Source organism: Apus apus, chromosome 2 (genome assembly GCF_020740795.1).
Source record: "Apus apus isolate bApuApu2 chromosome 2, bApuApu2.pri.cur, whole genome shotgun sequence".
NCBI classification, from domain to species: domain Eukaryota; kingdom Metazoa; phylum Chordata; class Aves; order Apodiformes; family Apodidae; genus Apus; species Apus apus.
In genome coordinates this window covers 43,933,000-43,949,590 of record NC_067283.1, presented here as the reverse complement: position 1 = coordinate 43,949,590, position 16,591 = coordinate 43,933,000, and the positions used below count along the sequence as shown (strand labels likewise).

General features: G+C 46.1%; 1 protein-coding gene across 2 annotated transcripts; it reads left to right on the top strand.

The window, feature by feature from the left end:
- Positions 1-1,777: 1,777 nt before the first annotated feature.
- Positions 1,778-15,505, top strand: MTURN (maturin, neural progenitor differentiation regulator homolog). 2 transcript variants are annotated; one of them, XM_051611848.1, is made up of 4 exons: positions 1,819-1,997; positions 7,947-8,069; positions 13,573-13,725; positions 15,119-15,505. In XM_051611848.1, exons 1-3 carry the CDS (start codon positions 1,836-1,838, stop codon positions 13,681-13,683), a joined length of 396 nt encoding a protein of 131 aa, XP_051467808.1. In that variant the 5' UTR covers positions 1,819-1,835; the 3' UTR covers positions 13,684-13,725; positions 15,119-15,505. The 2 variants fall into 2 exon arrangements, with proteins under 2 accessions (XP_051467807.1, XP_051467808.1); XM_051611847.1 differs by having other exon boundaries at positions 1,778-1,997; positions 13,573-15,505.
- The last annotated feature ends 1,086 nt before the right edge of the window (positions 15,506-16,591 follow it).

Sequence of the window (16,591 nt, the reverse complement as noted above, 5' to 3'; positions counted from 1 at the left end):
AGAAATTTCGGAACATTTGTCATTTTTACCATGCTTTGCACAGTCAGGCCATGGTTCCAAGTGCAGTGAGGGGTGCTTAGCACTTGCCACTCTAATAGGAGCAAGGACAATATTCAGAATATCTGCACCTAATAAACGAAACTTTATTTGGTGGAAAAACTAGTAGGCAATCACATCCCCACGCATGAAGGGGCTGGTGCTGCCCCACTCGGGCTCAGGTCCTCTGCACCTTGTGAACTCATCCATTGCTTCACCAGTGGCTGAATGACTTATGCACCAACTGATACGTGTGAGGGGAGCATGTGATGTGTAACACAGACCTCGTTGGCTGGGCATTTGCTACTCACTGTGGAAATGCTGTTAAACCTCACACTGGAGACAAGTAACAGCCCCTGGGCATTATTTGGAAGCCAGTGTTGCCTTTGTCCATGAAAACTCTTCTACCTGCTGCCACACAGGGGCTTTGTGCTACCTGATCCCCTCCATGAGATTCCTAGGCTCCCAGCCAAAAACCCACTCAGGTCTGTGGGGATTTGTTTTCCTTTGAGGCACAGGAGACACGGATGCAAATCTAAGGTCCTTTCTCAATGCAGATCAGCTCTCGTATCTCACATACCTTGCCAGACATACAGATAATCACTTGGGATACGCTGCGAAGAGTAATACAAACCAAGCTGCAAACCCATCGATCCCCTGCTTTCTTGTCACAAACTGTAAAGCTTTCCAGCCTCAAGGGGTAAATCCATCTGGGTCTAGACAGTGCAACATCTTGCACTTGGGTGGCTCCTGTGAAACTCAGTGCAAGGGGTACTTACCGAGTTATTTAGGATAAAAGGATATTGCTAGGTGGACTTTCTTACTCGTAAGAGATAAAATTTTGGATTGGCTCTGGAAAGAAAGAAGCACAGTGAGGCACGACCTTGCTGACATCGTGTTTCCAGGTTGGCTTCTTTCCTTGTGTTGCCAGAAAGCATCAAGTCACAGAATCATAGAACAGTTTGGGTTGGAAGGGACCTTAAAGATCATCTGGTTTCAACCCCCCTGCCATGGGCAGGGACACCTCCAACTAGATCAGGTTGCTCAAGGCCCTGTCCAATCTGGCCTTGAACACCTCCAGGGAGGGGACATCCACAGCTTCCTTGGGCAACCTGTTCTAGTGTCTCACCACCCTCATAATGAAGAATTTCTTTCTAATATCTAACCTAAATCTGCCCTCTTTCAGCTTAAAACCATCCACCCTTGTCCTATCTCTACCTGCTCTTCTAAGAGGTCACTCCCCATCTTTCCTATAGCCTGTTCAGAAACTGAAAGGCTGCTATAGGGTCTTCTCCAGGCTGAACAGCCCTGACTCCCTCAGCCTGTCTTCACAGGAGAGATGCTCCAGCCTTCTGATCATCTTCTTGGACCTCCTCTGGGCTCGCTCCAGCAGCTCCACGTCCTTCCCGTGTCGGGGCTCCAGAACCGGACACAGCACTCCAGCTGGGGTTCCAGGAGAGCAGAGCAGAGCGGGGGAATCACCTCCCTCCACCTGCCGGCCAGGCTGCTTTTGATGCAGGACCCGTCACTTGTCCCTCCCGGGGGCTGCCGCACTGGAATCGAGAAGCACCTCGGACTCGGGGGCGGGACGGGACCATGGCACACCGGCGATGTGGGACATCCTCCCTGCCTCCTGGGCGCGGGGTGGGGGTGGCTGGTTACCGGGGCTGCCCGAGCCCCCGGCTCCCCCTCTCCGCCCGCAGCGGGGGCGGGGCGGGGCGCGGGGCGGGGTGCGGGGCGGGACGCGGGGCGGGGCGCGGGGTGCGGGGCGGGTGTCGCGGGTCGCGGCGGTGTCGGCGATGGCTTTCGAGGCGCTGGCGGAGGCGGCGGAGCGCTGGTGCGCCCGCACGCCCTTCCAGCTCATCGCCGCCGAGGAGACGGAGCGCCGCATGGACTTCTACGCCGAGCCCGGCGTCTCCTTCTACGTGCTCTGCCCGGAGGCCGCCTGCGGCGACAATTTCGTGAGTGCCCCGGGGTGGGGGGACCTGGACCGGGACGGGGGGGGGGGGGGCGGTGAGGGGACGGTGATGGGCGTGCGTGGGTATCCGTGCGTGTGCAGGCACGGGCGGGCACCCCCTGCACGGCTTTGGGACACCCCCTCTCCTCCGTCCCTGCTTCTCCGCGGTGCTTGGGGGAGCTCCCGAAGGGGGGAGCGCCGGGGGGGCGGGGGGGGCGTGTGAAGGACGGGGCCGTGCCCCGGAGGGATGCGGGGATGGGGGAAGGTGGTGCCGGGGGGCTGCGGGGGGCGCCCGGCGTGTGGGCTAGGAGTGGTGTGGACGGGGCGAGGGGCCGGGGGGATCCTCCCCAGCGCTCGCCACAATCTGCAAAATGGAGTCCGCTGCCGGTGCGGGGCGGCCCCGCGGGCAGGGCTGCGGGCAGCGACCCCCCCCCGCCCCCCTCGCCTCCCCCATCACCCCGGCCCGGGGGGAGGGGCTGCGGGGGAGAGCAGGGGTGCGGGCCCACCCCCACCTCCCGCGCCCCGCGGGGTCTGCAGCTGCTACTCCCCCCGCAGCCCCCTCCACCACCCCGGGGTGCCGGGGCATGGCGCAGGGACGGGCGGGCTGGCAGGGCTGTCACGGCAAATGGAGAATGGGCAGGAATAAAATGGAGTCAGGATGACAGGAGGACCGCGTCCACACCCCCCCCCTCCCGCCCCCCGCCCCGCCGCCCCCTCCAGGCCCGCCGTGGCTGAGGGAAGCGGGCAGGTGCCAGCCCGGCCCCTCCCCGCCCCTCGCCGACTTCATCGGCAAGTTTGTGCAGAAAATGCACCGGCACAACAACCCGTGGCTTTGGGATGGGGGGAGAGGGTTGTTCCCCCCCCCTCCCCCGAGCCCTCTCGGTGGTGAGCAGAAGTGCAAGAAGAGTTCCCCAAAGGCGGCATCTCGCCGCGGGGTTTGTGACCTGCACAGCTCCAGTTCACGGCCACGAACGGGTTTTATTTCTTTAAAAACGGCTCCTAGCACAGGCCGCCCTTGTAGGAATGTTAGAGGTCCTTCTCTTCCCGGTGCAACTTCCATCCCTCGACCTGCTTGGCAGATGTTGGTTAAGTCCCTTTCCAACAGGTAAGTGCAGTGTGAGCCCGTTTGACAGATGGGCTTGTGGAAACAAAGAGCAGTGAAGTGACTTCTCCAGGACCACAAATCCCAGCGAGCAGGACATTTATTTATTGTGCCGGGCGGATGATCATGCTGAATTATGGAAGAAGTTGTCCAGAGTTTAGTTTTGCATCTGTCCAGGGATACATGAGACATTCAGCCCCAGTGCCAGCCGTGGCAGTGGAGCATCTCTGGGCGTGGATGCTCCCAGTCTGCTGTGGGACTAGCCCTGCACATCCATCTTCCCAGCACCTCGGAGCCTGTAGTGCTTATTCCCTTCTAGAGAGATGCCCGTGCCTGGAAAGGGCCATGCCTGCTGGACTCTTAAGCAGGGATACATATGAATCAAATGGTTACTGGATGCTAACGATATTGGAAATTGCAAAGAGAGCTCATTATTTTTCTCAGACACGTGGTGTTTCTTTATATGCTGCTCAATGATGGAGCAAACTCCTTCAAAACAAAATCTAGTCAACTTTAAAAAAAAAACAAAACTGAAGCAGTTTCAGACCCTATTCCCATGCTTCCAACACTAGCCAATTTTTTTGGGTTTGCAACCACATTTTCCCTTTTTTTTTTTTTTTTTTTTTTTTGGCATGTAGTTTCATTCCAGGGTTGGTGTGGGAAGGACTCCCCGCCCAAAGCTGCCAGTAGTGAAACGGAGCAAAAGGGCCAACTGCTGTCAAATCCAGGATGTAAACAGTGGAAAAGTAGAGACAATCGTTTCTTCTGTCTTTTTTTTGGCATAATTAGTTGAGGCACTTTTTGTAGTAATAATAGCTTTGAGACAGGCAGATAGGTGTCATTCTTAATTCTTCTCCTGTTGATGGTGTCTCTTTAATGCAATTAAGAACCACTAATGAGCTGATTCACCAGCATTGTCTTTTCTGCTCCTTGTTAACTGTGGGGCTTCATTTCTGCTCCCAGCTTGGCTGTCTTGGTTTTTTTGCAGTAATTTTCTTTCAGGTTCTAGAAGATAAGTTTCCTTTCTACATGCCATTACAGGCAGAAGTTTATTTTAAGGAGACTTAATAGAAGCCAGGGGACTGATTCTCATTTGCACTTGAGCCTTGTTGCATGGCTTCAGTAACACAACGGAGCATGAAAGTAAATATAGACAAAATTCACAGTGACACACTTTACAGCCTTTTTGCACCCTGTGACTCTTATAAGGGAACTTCATGTTTAATAAGCATCTGCTGCCTCGTGTTCTAGTTCTCTTCCTTTACATCTTCATTTCATAATAGTGTGGCTTAAAAATCTATGTAGGAGGTTCCAGAGAAGTCCATGCTAACCCACTTGTAAGGAAGAAATTATGAGCATGGTGAACTTAAAAGGCAGGAGGAAAAAAACATGGGAACGTTGCCAAGATGCAGTCTGGGGGAGAATAACTCTGAATTTTGTATAAAATCAGAGATTCCAGATCACAACAATAATGTAATTTTAATTTCCTGTGAAGGTATCTATGGGCAAAGTTTTTAACATGCTAGGGATGCAGAGGAATCATCTAGATTCCTGTTGGCATTGTACGTACCACCTGAATACTGAAACTCTCTGAATCAGCATTTTAGATAGCTGAGCTATGTATAATTTAGCTCCCGAGGCTTGTGGTGTTCCCAAAAAATTAATTGGACTTCTGTGGCCATAACCAATGAGGGTGAGGGTTGCAATGCTATTCCTTGTACTCTGACATTTCTTTTGTATCCATGTTATTGCTGGTATTTGAAGTAACTGATAAAACAAATAAAAATATGATGCCACCTTGATGCAAGATTTCCTGTAAAGCATTTTAGGACACAGTCAGTGACTCTGAACATTTTCTGCAAGTCGAATTATCCCCATGAAGAAAAACTTCTGCCATGCTCAACAGGTGGGCTGGTTTGAAAAAGGTGGTGTAGCAAGTGAGTCCTGGCATCCAGCAACACTCAGTCACCTAAAGGTGTGAGGGCAAGCAGACCCCTCCAGATGCAACCCTATGAATTGCCTCTGCTGTCTGCTGTGTCTAGATGCCAGTCTAGGTAATTCAACCATGATCCTGCGTCAGCTGAGGTGGAAATGAACGGCTGTGTGCTTTTGTAGTGACACAAAGCAACCATGAGCAAAACTGGGCAAGCTTGGAAAACACATACTCAGATGATGAGGTTAATATTTTTTTAATTACGTGGCCATGGCTGCGCGGTCCACCAGTTTGCCAGCAGCTCACTTCTCCCACTGCAAAGAGGTTCTCAGGCAGCAGGGTTTTTCCAGGAAAAGCATCTCAGTATGTGCAACCTCACTGACTGCTCTAACTTTCTCAGGAGGAGCTGAATCCTCAGATTATGTGTGTTTACATGTTGAGAGGCCAAAATTCCTTTTACAGGTTCCTCTGGACCTGCATGAGTCAGTGGTGAGACTCAGTTCCTGCACTACCTCAGTGCAGAGCTGGAAGTCCACAGAGAACTGTAGATGCAGCTGAATATGTAGGTGTTACAACCGTGCTCTTTTTAATGGTTAAGGATTTATCTTGGTAATGGGAAGATGAAATAAAACAATTTCTAAATGAGATGCATGCACTAATGGCCCACAAAACCTTTCGTAGTGTGTTTGTTGCTACAGCCAAAGTTTGAAATCTTCTGCAGACATGGAAATTGTTGGAACCTTACTTGCTTATTGCCTTAGGATGCTATGCAAAAAAAAGTGTCTTCAAAGGCTCAATGATCAAGTTACTTGCTTAGGTTTTCCTGTCATGCTGGATCATCTTATTCTGTGCTACTGCTGACAAATTCACACTGGAGTCTAAAATGTGGTGCAGCTTGAAAAGAGACTGTAAAAACATGATAGGACAACATGGGGTTAACTCCCTGGGAAACGAGCTAGCTATTACTTATAAAAGGGCAGGGCCTGATTTTCATTTATGTAATAGCTTCTGTGTATACCTCTGGCAGTCAAGAGAAGCCACAATTTAAACAAGAATCAGGATATTAGCAGTCACAATTATTTTATGCATATAAACAATTACAACAGGTTTAGCATGAGCCATGAATTGCCAAGCTGCAACATCCATCTCTTACATTTGATGCAAAGATTTAGAAGTAACAAAACAGTTATTGCTAACTCCAAGTATTAAGAAATCATGGGCCAGACCTCCAAAATCTGAAGGTTATTCTTAAAATGTTGTGATTTGAAAATGTTAATTTCATCTTTTAAACAGGGTTCATTTGAGTTCACTTTGTGTACCTTCTGCCCTTTTAGGATATAGAAATCACAAAGTGCAGACTTTTCCCTTTTTTTTTTCTTTTTGTTTTGTTTTTTGTAAATGGAAACTGAGATTTGATTGTATATTTAGAGGACTACAAAGCCCATGACTGTAAGATGGCATGGGGTATCATGAGACTTGTGGTATGTGCCTTTGAGGGTTGGCAAGACTCTAAAGAACTTATTTTTATTACCAGCCTGGTTAAGAGATGACTCTGGTTATATGGAAAGAGCAGAACCAACTCAATAGGCAGGGCTGTTTTCATGACAAAACATTACACTATGTTTATGCTTGTAAAATGCAACAAGCAGCAAAGAAAATGTAGGTCAAGTGAGGTTCATTGTGAGGCAGTTACAGTTTTCATCTTAAAGATGCAGCTGAAGTGATGTTAAGTAGTGTATTCTTTTGATAGGGACAAAACTGCATCTCTGGCAAGTATTTGCCACTGAAGAAGAAGGTGACATGCAAGCCTTATCTTAGGGATCGAAACATCTACCATTCTGACTCTTTTCCCGAGTGTTAGTTAAGCTTCAGAGAGACCCTCCTCTTTCCTTGTTTAAGCATAATCTACTGTTTATAGCACAATAAAAAACCTGCACAGCACTTTGGGGAAAAGAGCTGCTGTGCAAAGCCAGAGGTAGAAGAGTCTAAACCCAATTCTTCAGGGTTACCCTTCTCTGTGTAGCAGTCTGCCTGAGACAGTCCCAGGCACAAAGTCTTCAAAAAGGTCTTCAGAAGTATGCATTAGGTTGAGCTATGTGGTGCTGCTGAAACATCATTGCCTGAGTGCTTCCACCATTGCTCACCAGCTCTGTTGCAAAGAGCCTTGTAGCAGCAGAATAAGCATCAGTTCTGGGAGAGGCTTCACAGAGCCAGGCTGGGGAACCAGTGTCTCTGAAGCAAGAGCAAGATGAGGGGAGTATCCCAGATGGGTTTAAATGTGCCTGCTTGGGAAGAGAAGATTCAGGTTTAGGAGGAGTAAAGCTTAAAACAGGGAGGAAGGCGTGAAGTGTCAGGGTGTTGTGAATGCCCAAATGTCTCTCCTTGGCTCTGTGTCTTCCCCACGGGTGCATTTTGCATCTTTTTTTCTGTGTCGTCAAGAGAATTACACATCAAGTTCCACCTCCAGGGTCGCATCACAACTTGCACTAACACCGGGAAGACAGATGCTTGAGCTCTTCCTGAGAGCTTCATGGCAGTGAATGATGCAGAAGAAGAGATAAATCCAGTGTGACTTCCAGGCTTGACCAGGGCTGATGTCAAACAAAAACACCTTTACACGTAAAATGTGTGTGTGCAAGATGTGCGTACTCTTCATCGGTGGTGCGGTCATGAGGTGTTTTCTCTTCTGGATTGATTTTCCTGCTTTCTGATGCATCATGTTAGTTGAATCAAGGTTCCTCCTCAGAAGCGTGGCTTCTGAAGCAGCCTGCAGTGCCTGTCCCCAGTGCAATTCTGAGCTAACTACAGGAGGTCCAGAGTACTTTGGCAGATGTTTACAACATGTCACCTTATAAAATTCACGCCAGCATGAATTCCTGTTAATACCTTTTCTTTCTTGTCTTGCTGTTGGCTTTCAGCACGTGTGGAGTGAAAGTGAGGACTGCTTACCTTTTCTGCAGCTTGCACAGGATTACATCTCCTCCTGTGGGAAAAAGACACTCCATGAAATATTGGAAAAAGTCTTCAAATCCTTCAGACCTGTAAGTGTCTCTTTTTAACTTTCTAACATTGACAGTTACCTGTGACTTTTCATAGGATAGGATTGGATGGAGCAAGGTGGGTTTTCTTCCTCGAAGAGTTCCATCTCCAGTCAGCTGCTGGGGCACCAGGATATTAGCATAATCTAGTATTAGGCAATTGGAACGTTTTCCTTGGAAGCCAGCTGCCTCTTTTATTTCCATCTCTGCGTTTGAGAGGATGAGATTCTGGGACAGAGTGGGAGGCCAAGTGGTGGAGCAGCCGGTAGCAGGGGCTCACATCCTGACTCTGAGGAACAAGTCAGAGCCATGGGACTTTGTGACAGAGTTGTTTCCTGGCACTGGAGCTGGGGAGTTTTGCAAGGATCTGAGTAGCAAGAGTAAACCTCTGGGAAGGTGGAAGTACGGTCTTTCCTCAGTGTGTTTTGTTTTATTTAAGGGTTGGCTTTCCCCCTCACCCCAGATTTTGCTGGTAGCATCATGTTTGCAAATGCCAGTTTGGTCACTGCTTGAGAGGAAGTTGAGAGGAAGCTGGGTTTTGTGGGAAGGGGGCTTATATTTTTCTGTTTTGCTGCTACTCGACTTTCTCTGTCCTTGTTTAACGCTAAGATTTGGGTCAAAGCCTGGGTTTTGTCAGAGTGAGGTGACTTTAGGCTGGCTGTTGTCCTTAATTTTTGCCAAATCCTCCCTTTGCACAGCCTCTCCTTTGGAGTGCCTGGGTAAGGGGCTGGTGCAAAGCAGAGTGGAGGTTCATTGCCAGAGTCATGCTCCCGTGATGTCCATAGGAAGGCTGACCGATGGATGTTTTTATATTCAGCTGAAAATGTAGACCTTTTTCCCTCCTCTCTTTTTCTGGCTGCCTAATTGAGAAGACTGGAAACGTATCCCAAGTATTTGGAGCGAAAGGGAGGGCCTGGAGTGCTGATATGGAAACACTGGCCCTTCCTGTGTCACACCCTTGCGCTGCCTTGCCGCAGACTGCCACAGCTGGTCGACATAAAAAAGCATCATTTTAAAGAAGCCTTTGAGAGGCTGGAAATAAATAGAACAGATGCACACTTTTCTTAGAAAGGACTGGAAATCTGATCTGTCAGTACAGCTGGTTGTAATTTTGAAAACATACAAAAATATAAATATGTTTCCCAGAACAATATTCAGCTCTTGGATCTTCATAGCTGTTTTCTTCTGCTCAGAAAAGCTGTGTCTTTGAGGAGGAACTTCCACTGGTTTAACTGAAGGGGACTTCAAAAAGACTTAATTAAATTGGTACAGATCACTTATTTCATTTAAACCACATTTTTTTCAGCATAGCTTAAGTTACTGAGAAATTGGCTTCAGTCAAACCAAGCTAAGCTTCAGAATAAAAAGGTTCAAAGCAAGGGAAACCATTATGCTCATTTAGTCTGGGCCCTTTGTTAATACATCACATTTCACTCCATGATTCCCACATAAATTGCGGTTGAGCTGGAGTGTGTCTTTTCTAAAGACTCCCAGTCTTGATGTAAAGTCATCAGGTGACTTAAAGGATACAACACTGCTGGGAACTTTTTCTTCTTCTCATTAGTTATGCTCCTGTGAAAAAGAACTCTTATTTACAATCTGTGTTTTTCTAGTTTTGCTTCCTAACTTCATTATGCTTTTGCCTGCTCAAAAACAGCATCCTGAATTGTTAGAGACCTCTTGCTGACTGTAGTCAAGTACCTCTTTGTTTTCTCTTGGATGGATGTACCACAAAGATTGAGTTTCTCATATTATTTGATATATATAATATATACAACACATATATATTATATATAGTATATATATATTATTATTATACTTTGACCTAGTATTGAGAGACTTGCATCAGTGTAACAAAACCAGGTTTATAATTTGAGCTGTGATTGTGTGCCGAAAAGTCTAATAAGGAATGTATTGATATTTTTTCCTTATTGTAATTATTTAAAATAGCAAATGCATGGTAGGATGGATTTTTAAAAGTGAAGGGTGTTAGAGCAGATGTACAAAACCAGTTGTTTTGCACCTTCAGGCCTTGGCCAGAACAGAGTCCCTTTTAGTGAGTATTGGGAAATTATTTCCTTGGCATTACTTTGTGTTGTCCTCCATCCTTTCTCAGCTGGACCTGTTTTGCTAATGAAACCACCTTGCTGTCAGCTTGAAGGTAACAGTGCCTTTGCAGAGCATTTTTTCTCCATTTTCCCAACCAAGTCTGCTGTCAGAGACCAGTCTGGCAAATTTCAGTTTGAAAAATGGCAGCTTAGGAAAAACTGCTGCTGAAGGTCAGACCAGGCTCTTCTGAAGTGTCTGACGGTCCTGGCTACTCAGCCTGAGACACTGAGGAGGCACCAGGTTTTTAGCATGTGCTTGGTAAGCACCTTCTGAAAGTCTTTTCCATTTTGGTATTTCCAGCTGGACATCTAAGTTTGTTAGACAGTTTTGAAAGTCTCTGTTGGGGTTCTTTGAAAGGAAATGTTTAGTGCATCTGCAGCTCTCCATGCCCTCATGCGTGGTGTCCGTGCTGGTGCTTGTAACCACATTTTAGCTGGAGACTAAGACCTTCACATGAGGATTCAACAGAATCCTGAGCTGAAGCTCAGTCTTGTACTTGGTTTTTCAGTGTCTTTGCGCATCAGCTTTTGGTAGGAGGCAACATCACTCTGCTTTCTGGAGTTTGCAACTTAAAAATTACTAGGTTTTACTAGGTTATTTGTGTAAAATTGGGGAATTCTGAAAGAGTTAAGAAAAGAAAGACAGATTAAAAATGCCTGAGGGACACTGTACCAACTGGCAGTTTGCAGAGAACCAAAACATGAATTGTACAGTTCAGCAGCAAAGTCCAGGGCTCCTGTATTGAGCTCACCTTCAGCCTAAAAAGCCTACATCCGAACTGGGGAGTTTGCAGTGTAAACACCATTTAGCCCATATTAATTTAATTCATACATGTCCTAGTGACCTCTCCGTTACCTCTAAATGGGTAGTTTGGCCTGCAGGACAAAAGCAGGTATAGTTCAGGCGGTGCTGCTGCAGGTTGTTGTCGCCTCTCCCTCCTCATCACCTTCCCATCCTCTTTATTCCCATGTGTCCCCACCTGGCAGCTTTGTTCCACTTTCCTATCTGGTTGATGGATCAGCTGTCTCCTTCTGTGCCTCTTTCCTGTTTACCTCTTTCTTTGCACTCCCTGTTGAAGTCCTTCATGTCTGCCACATAGCTGATACTTTGATATAGAAAGAGATATGGACTAGAAGCCGAAACTAGTGTGTTTGACGGAAGACAGAGTGGGAACTGGTCTAGGGTCAACTCAGGCCACCTTCATCAGCTTATTTTGCCCTCATTTTTATGCTCCCTCCTTCTGCTTTGGCCCAGTGTTTGTACAGCTCCCTGCACTTTGGACCTTGATCCTCCCCTCCTTGGGCCAAGATTTTGGCTCATGTGTCACAGAGAGTCTTGAGAGCTGTAAGGAGCTGACAGCAATGAGGGACTGTGGGAAGTGGTGAGATGCGACCCCTAAAAGAAGGACCTTCATGGCCAAGGCCCTTGGTGCCTTGGGAGATCCTAAAGTGTCCATGAGAGAACAAAAGTGTCTCTCTTGGAGGAGCATCCTGTCCTGTCCCCATCTTTTCTGTGTTCTGTAAAACTGCTAACAGATGTAGCATCACTCTGATTTATGCTATACCAGGCAGAGGAGAGCTGGGTTTCCCAAGAGCAAAGGGAAAGAGTAGGTGTGAAAAGGACATGCTCCTCATTCTTTGGGGTCCTGTGTGTCTTTGAGGTTATCCCGTTGTATGTTGTGTTTTCCATGCTCATTTTGCATAGGAAAGGCTTAGAGTACCCCATAAAATAGAGACTCATGTGGCTCACTTTCCTGCAAATCAAGGAGGAATTATAACCAGAGCTGGGCAAAAAGAATGTGATCAAAGTTTTGCTGGGTGGTATAAACAGAGCAGTACAACGCTCACAGTTAATTTGAATACACTGAATCAGTTTAGCAAAAATGATACTGGTGGATAAGAAAGTCTAGAGGCTTTGCTTTTGCATTTTGAAAACCAAGCATTTTAATTTTAGCTTCAACATGAAACAAAACCCCCACATCCTGAAAATGAACCAAGTAGTTTCACGTTCAGTTAAGCATTTGATTTGAAAAATATGTGTGCCTAGGAATATTTACTCTTTGTTCTTCTCAGGAAACAGGAACATTTTCAACTTGGGGTCTCTCCATGAGTATTTTTGAAATGTGAAGGAGGGGGTTTAGTCAGCAATTTATCCTTCCATTTCCCTGCCAAAGACACTCGGCAACTAAAACCTGGTTTTCTCCCAGTGACAGTGAGAAATACAAGCTTCATTGGACCCAGAGGCTAGTAATGTGTATTGTATTTGTGTCCACTGAATAATTTTGAATGTTGATCATAGAGTAAATTAGTTTAGATCCCTAAAAATCTGCCTCATCGTGGCCTTGTCATTTTCATGCTACCACCTAGAGAGTGTCACCCTTCTGATTTTTCTGGGCTTTGCCTCTTTTGAGAGCTAACAGCTGCATCACTCCCCAAACACGGTGTTGCATGCATCTGTGCTGCTCTTCCAGCCCTGGCAAGCTAAATACATGCTATTCCCAATAATGCCAGGCATATGAGTCTGCTTTGTGGCTATTAATAGCTGCTAGCATAGGATTCTAATAGGAGATTTCCACAACAGATGCATTATTTTGACTATTATTTGGTTTATCTGTCTTCCTGATTTCTGTTGGCTTGGCAACCTTACGGAGGAGAGTGGAAAAGTTCAAACATTGCTCTTTGCTCCTTTTCCTGTAGCCAACAAGTGCTGTTGCAGTAATTGGAGCCATCAGGTGGAGGCATCCAAACATTGTCAGAGGAAGATGGTCTGGCAGCTCTTCACAAGCCAAAATCTAATTTGCAGAAGTTTAAAGGGACTGGGACAATTTTATGTTGAATACACTGTATTGCTCACTGCAAGGGCTTCACCCAGCATGCAAGGCTTCGTCCAGTGGGATGGAGTGAAGCGTTCAAAAGAAGCACTTAGCATGGTGGGAACTTCAGGTTTTTAGGAACTGCTTGCCTACTCCATACTATCCAGTTCTGCATGAGGATTCTTTCTTCTTTGGCTTGTATGGGGTTGTCAAACACAATCTTAAACCAAGATAACTACTGCTACAGTATCATCGTGGTTCTTTCTGAAGTTAAACCACTGCCAACTCTAAACACTCAACAATTTGTGGTATGACCTCAGGGAAGAATATTAAGCTTTTTGCAAGTGCTTTGCTTTGGTTTTATTTTTCTTCTGGTCTCTGAGCACTTAATTTGGTGTGACAAAGCATTTTCAAATCTTTCTCTCTCACAGGCAGGAAAAAAAGAGAGTAAAAATTGTTGTGCAATACTATTATTCCAGGGTTTAAGGTTTTCAAAAAGTGGCACCTAGGTATTGTGTAAAGATTTGCAGCAAAGCTGCATGAGTGGGTCACTAGCTATTACACAGTATTTTCTCTTTTTTGTAGTTACTTGGACTTCCAGATGTTGATGATGATGCATTTGAAGAATATAATGCAGATGTGGAAGAAGAGGAACCAGAAGCCGATCACCAACAGATGGGCATCAGTCAGCAGTGATTTTCTGAGAAGCTATAAAAATTCAGAAGCTTTTGGTACCAGGTGGGGTCAGGTGGTCCCATGTTAGCCTGTTCAAAATAGCACATCACATGGGGATATCTGGATAAAGGTTTTACAAAATGGTTAAAAAAAATTAATAAGAATACCAACAATCTGTGATGAGCTTTGCTAAGAAGCGACCTGAATTTTGCTCCTGCTTCAGTGGGTTTTCTATGGAGTTGTCTTGGTAGCAGTCTGCTGTTATCAGTCTAGAAGTAGTTCTGTCGCTGACTTGTCCCTTCAATTTGTTTTCAAGAGTAGCATTTGCTGGCATGAATGTAGAGTTCTGAGAATGTAGGAAGCGTGTGGTGAGAGCGCTGAGTCCTCACCAGTGACCTTTCTGAGGACACCAGCGCAGAGAGAAAACACAACCTGGGCTTTTCTTTTTAGTTCAACAGCTATGGTTTTTGACAAAGTACCAAACTTGGAGAGATTTCTCCTGAAATACACTGGTGTAATAATAGTGGTTGGTACTGCAGAAGTGCACATGAAGGCTTAACAAAAATAATGGGAAGCAGGAAATCCAGTGGAATAATGGTGTCAGACATATTAATGCTTTACTGATGCCTGAGTTTACAAGTGCTGGATTAATAATTGGGAGTAATTAGTATCAGCAGTACACGTTATAACCAATGCTGGCACTCCAACACCATCTGACCCAAAGCCAAATGCTGCTTTCATAGAAATCAATTAAAAAGTAGCCGTTGCCTATCCCACTTCTGCATGACAACCAACCAAGTTTTGCTGTTTTTAATACACTGCTAAATTATTACTCAAAGCTCTTGGCATTGTCAATTAAAGTGCAACTTAACTTTGAAGCCATAAGGGTATAAACCAGCACCTGGCTCTTAAAATTATGCTGTTCCTCTCCTTAGCTAGTTCAGGCATTACACCTTGTCAGAGGGGAGCTAAAATACAACTACTTTGGCTCATATAAAAACGAGTGAGGTTTTACTTAGCTGGGGACTTGCTCCCCAGAAGTGTGTGATAGGGTCTTGGTATAAAGGAGAAGACCCCTCGTATTTTATACCTATTTTGCATAGATTAAGTGACTTGTATGCCAGACTGAAGATGCAGAATCTCTTTAGTTAACTCTCCTTTTGTACTGAAAAGAAGCAAGGGGCAAATACGGCTGTTTTCCACAGCTGAGCAAAATGTTTCTAAACTTACTCCTTTTTTTCAATTTTTTAAAAATAATGAAATGAAGGTCACACACTTCAAAAGCCCTTTTATATAGAATTAGCTTTCTAAAAACAAAAAGTAAGCAAAGAGAAAATGCTTGGACAACTCCCAGGAACAACTCGCTCCATTTTGAAAACCCTGTTGTTAGCGATGTCTCCTTTTCAATAGATTTTTTAAAAGATTTTTTTTTCTCTCTTTTTTTTTTTTTTTCAAGGTTACTTGAGAGAGTAAGTTTTCTTGGTGGTTTACGTTTCTGGTGATGGCTTGAGAGGTGCATAGCACTTGATTTTTTCCAATCCGGGGCAAAGACCTTCCCTAATGGGGATGATGAGTGGTACCTGAGTATGCACAGAAGTGACTGCAGCACTGTAAAAGTCAGAGTTTAAGAATACAAAAAAAAAAACCAACAACAAAAGTGAAAGACAAACAGAGCTTAATGCAACTTTGTACATTCTTTCAGCATGCAGGCATAAACATGATAGTCAAAGCACATTTTTATGGACTAGTGACGTGAGAACCGTGGCAGTTCATTGTATAACACTGTACAGCAGCAATAGGCTTTTTGCTTACTAAAATAAAGTGTTAAGACCAGTGGTTTCCATCCCTGCTTTAAGTCCCTAAGTTTTCCTTTCTGCTCCAGCTAAAACAGGTGCCATAACCTTAAACAGAGACTTGCTTTAGGAGTGCTTCTCTCTTTGTAGCATCCAGTCCTTTGGTCGCGGCTCGCACCAGTAGATCTCTTGGGGCTGACTTTTCCCTGCTCTCATGTCAAGCAAGACATCTTTTGCAGCAGCACAAGCTGGAGGCAAGGTCCTGCTGTTTGGGTTTGCTCTTCGGCCACTTGCACCTGTTTTGCTCAGGTGGAAGTGATGGGCACCCACATGCACACCTGTGTAAGCCCTGGGCACAGCTGCATCCCTGAGCTGGGCTGTGGGGTCAGCGCAGCTGGGAAATAACCCTCTGCCTTTTTACAGACAGACAGTTTTCCCACCGGATCGTTCCCACCATCTGGTTCATTGCGTGGCTGCACAGAGGGGTGCTGGCACAGCAGAGGGGAGGGTGCAGGGGTGGGCATGGGTGGTAGCTGGGGACCCGCAGCCGTAGGCGCCTTGCACCCCTTGCCCTGTGTTTTGGGGCCCATGGTGGAGGTGCAGGCACAATCTGAACCTGCCTGAGTGCTGTGACTCCACAAGGCTCAGTGGAGAATCAGGCTCTGAATGGCAGCGGGATAGGGAGGAATTCAAGAAATGAGGAAAGACTGCAAGAGGTAATATGTACTGCACTCTGCTACCTTTCCCTGCATATTGGTTGTATCGCTCGTGATGGGTTGAGCGTTGACGTGGTTACAAGCAAACATAAAGCTGTAAATTATGTAGATACTTTTCCTGTATTCACTAACATGCTTTTCTTTTGTATGCTGTTTGGGTGACTTCCATACCAGACTGCAAGTGCTGTACATCTGGGGGGGCTTTCTGCAGCTCCCACCCCTTCAAAATTCCCTCTGAAGCTAGCAAGATTTTGTTTAAACGTGACCTGCAGGACTGGGTGCTCCAGGGGATGTGTGAGGTTGGTCCTGCAGAGAGCTGAGTGCTCTTGTCCCCTCTCACTTTGCTGGGAGTCAGATGTGCTGAGCCTGGCTGCTGAACTGAAGTATGACCCAGCAGCACTGAGAATAAACTGGAATTTT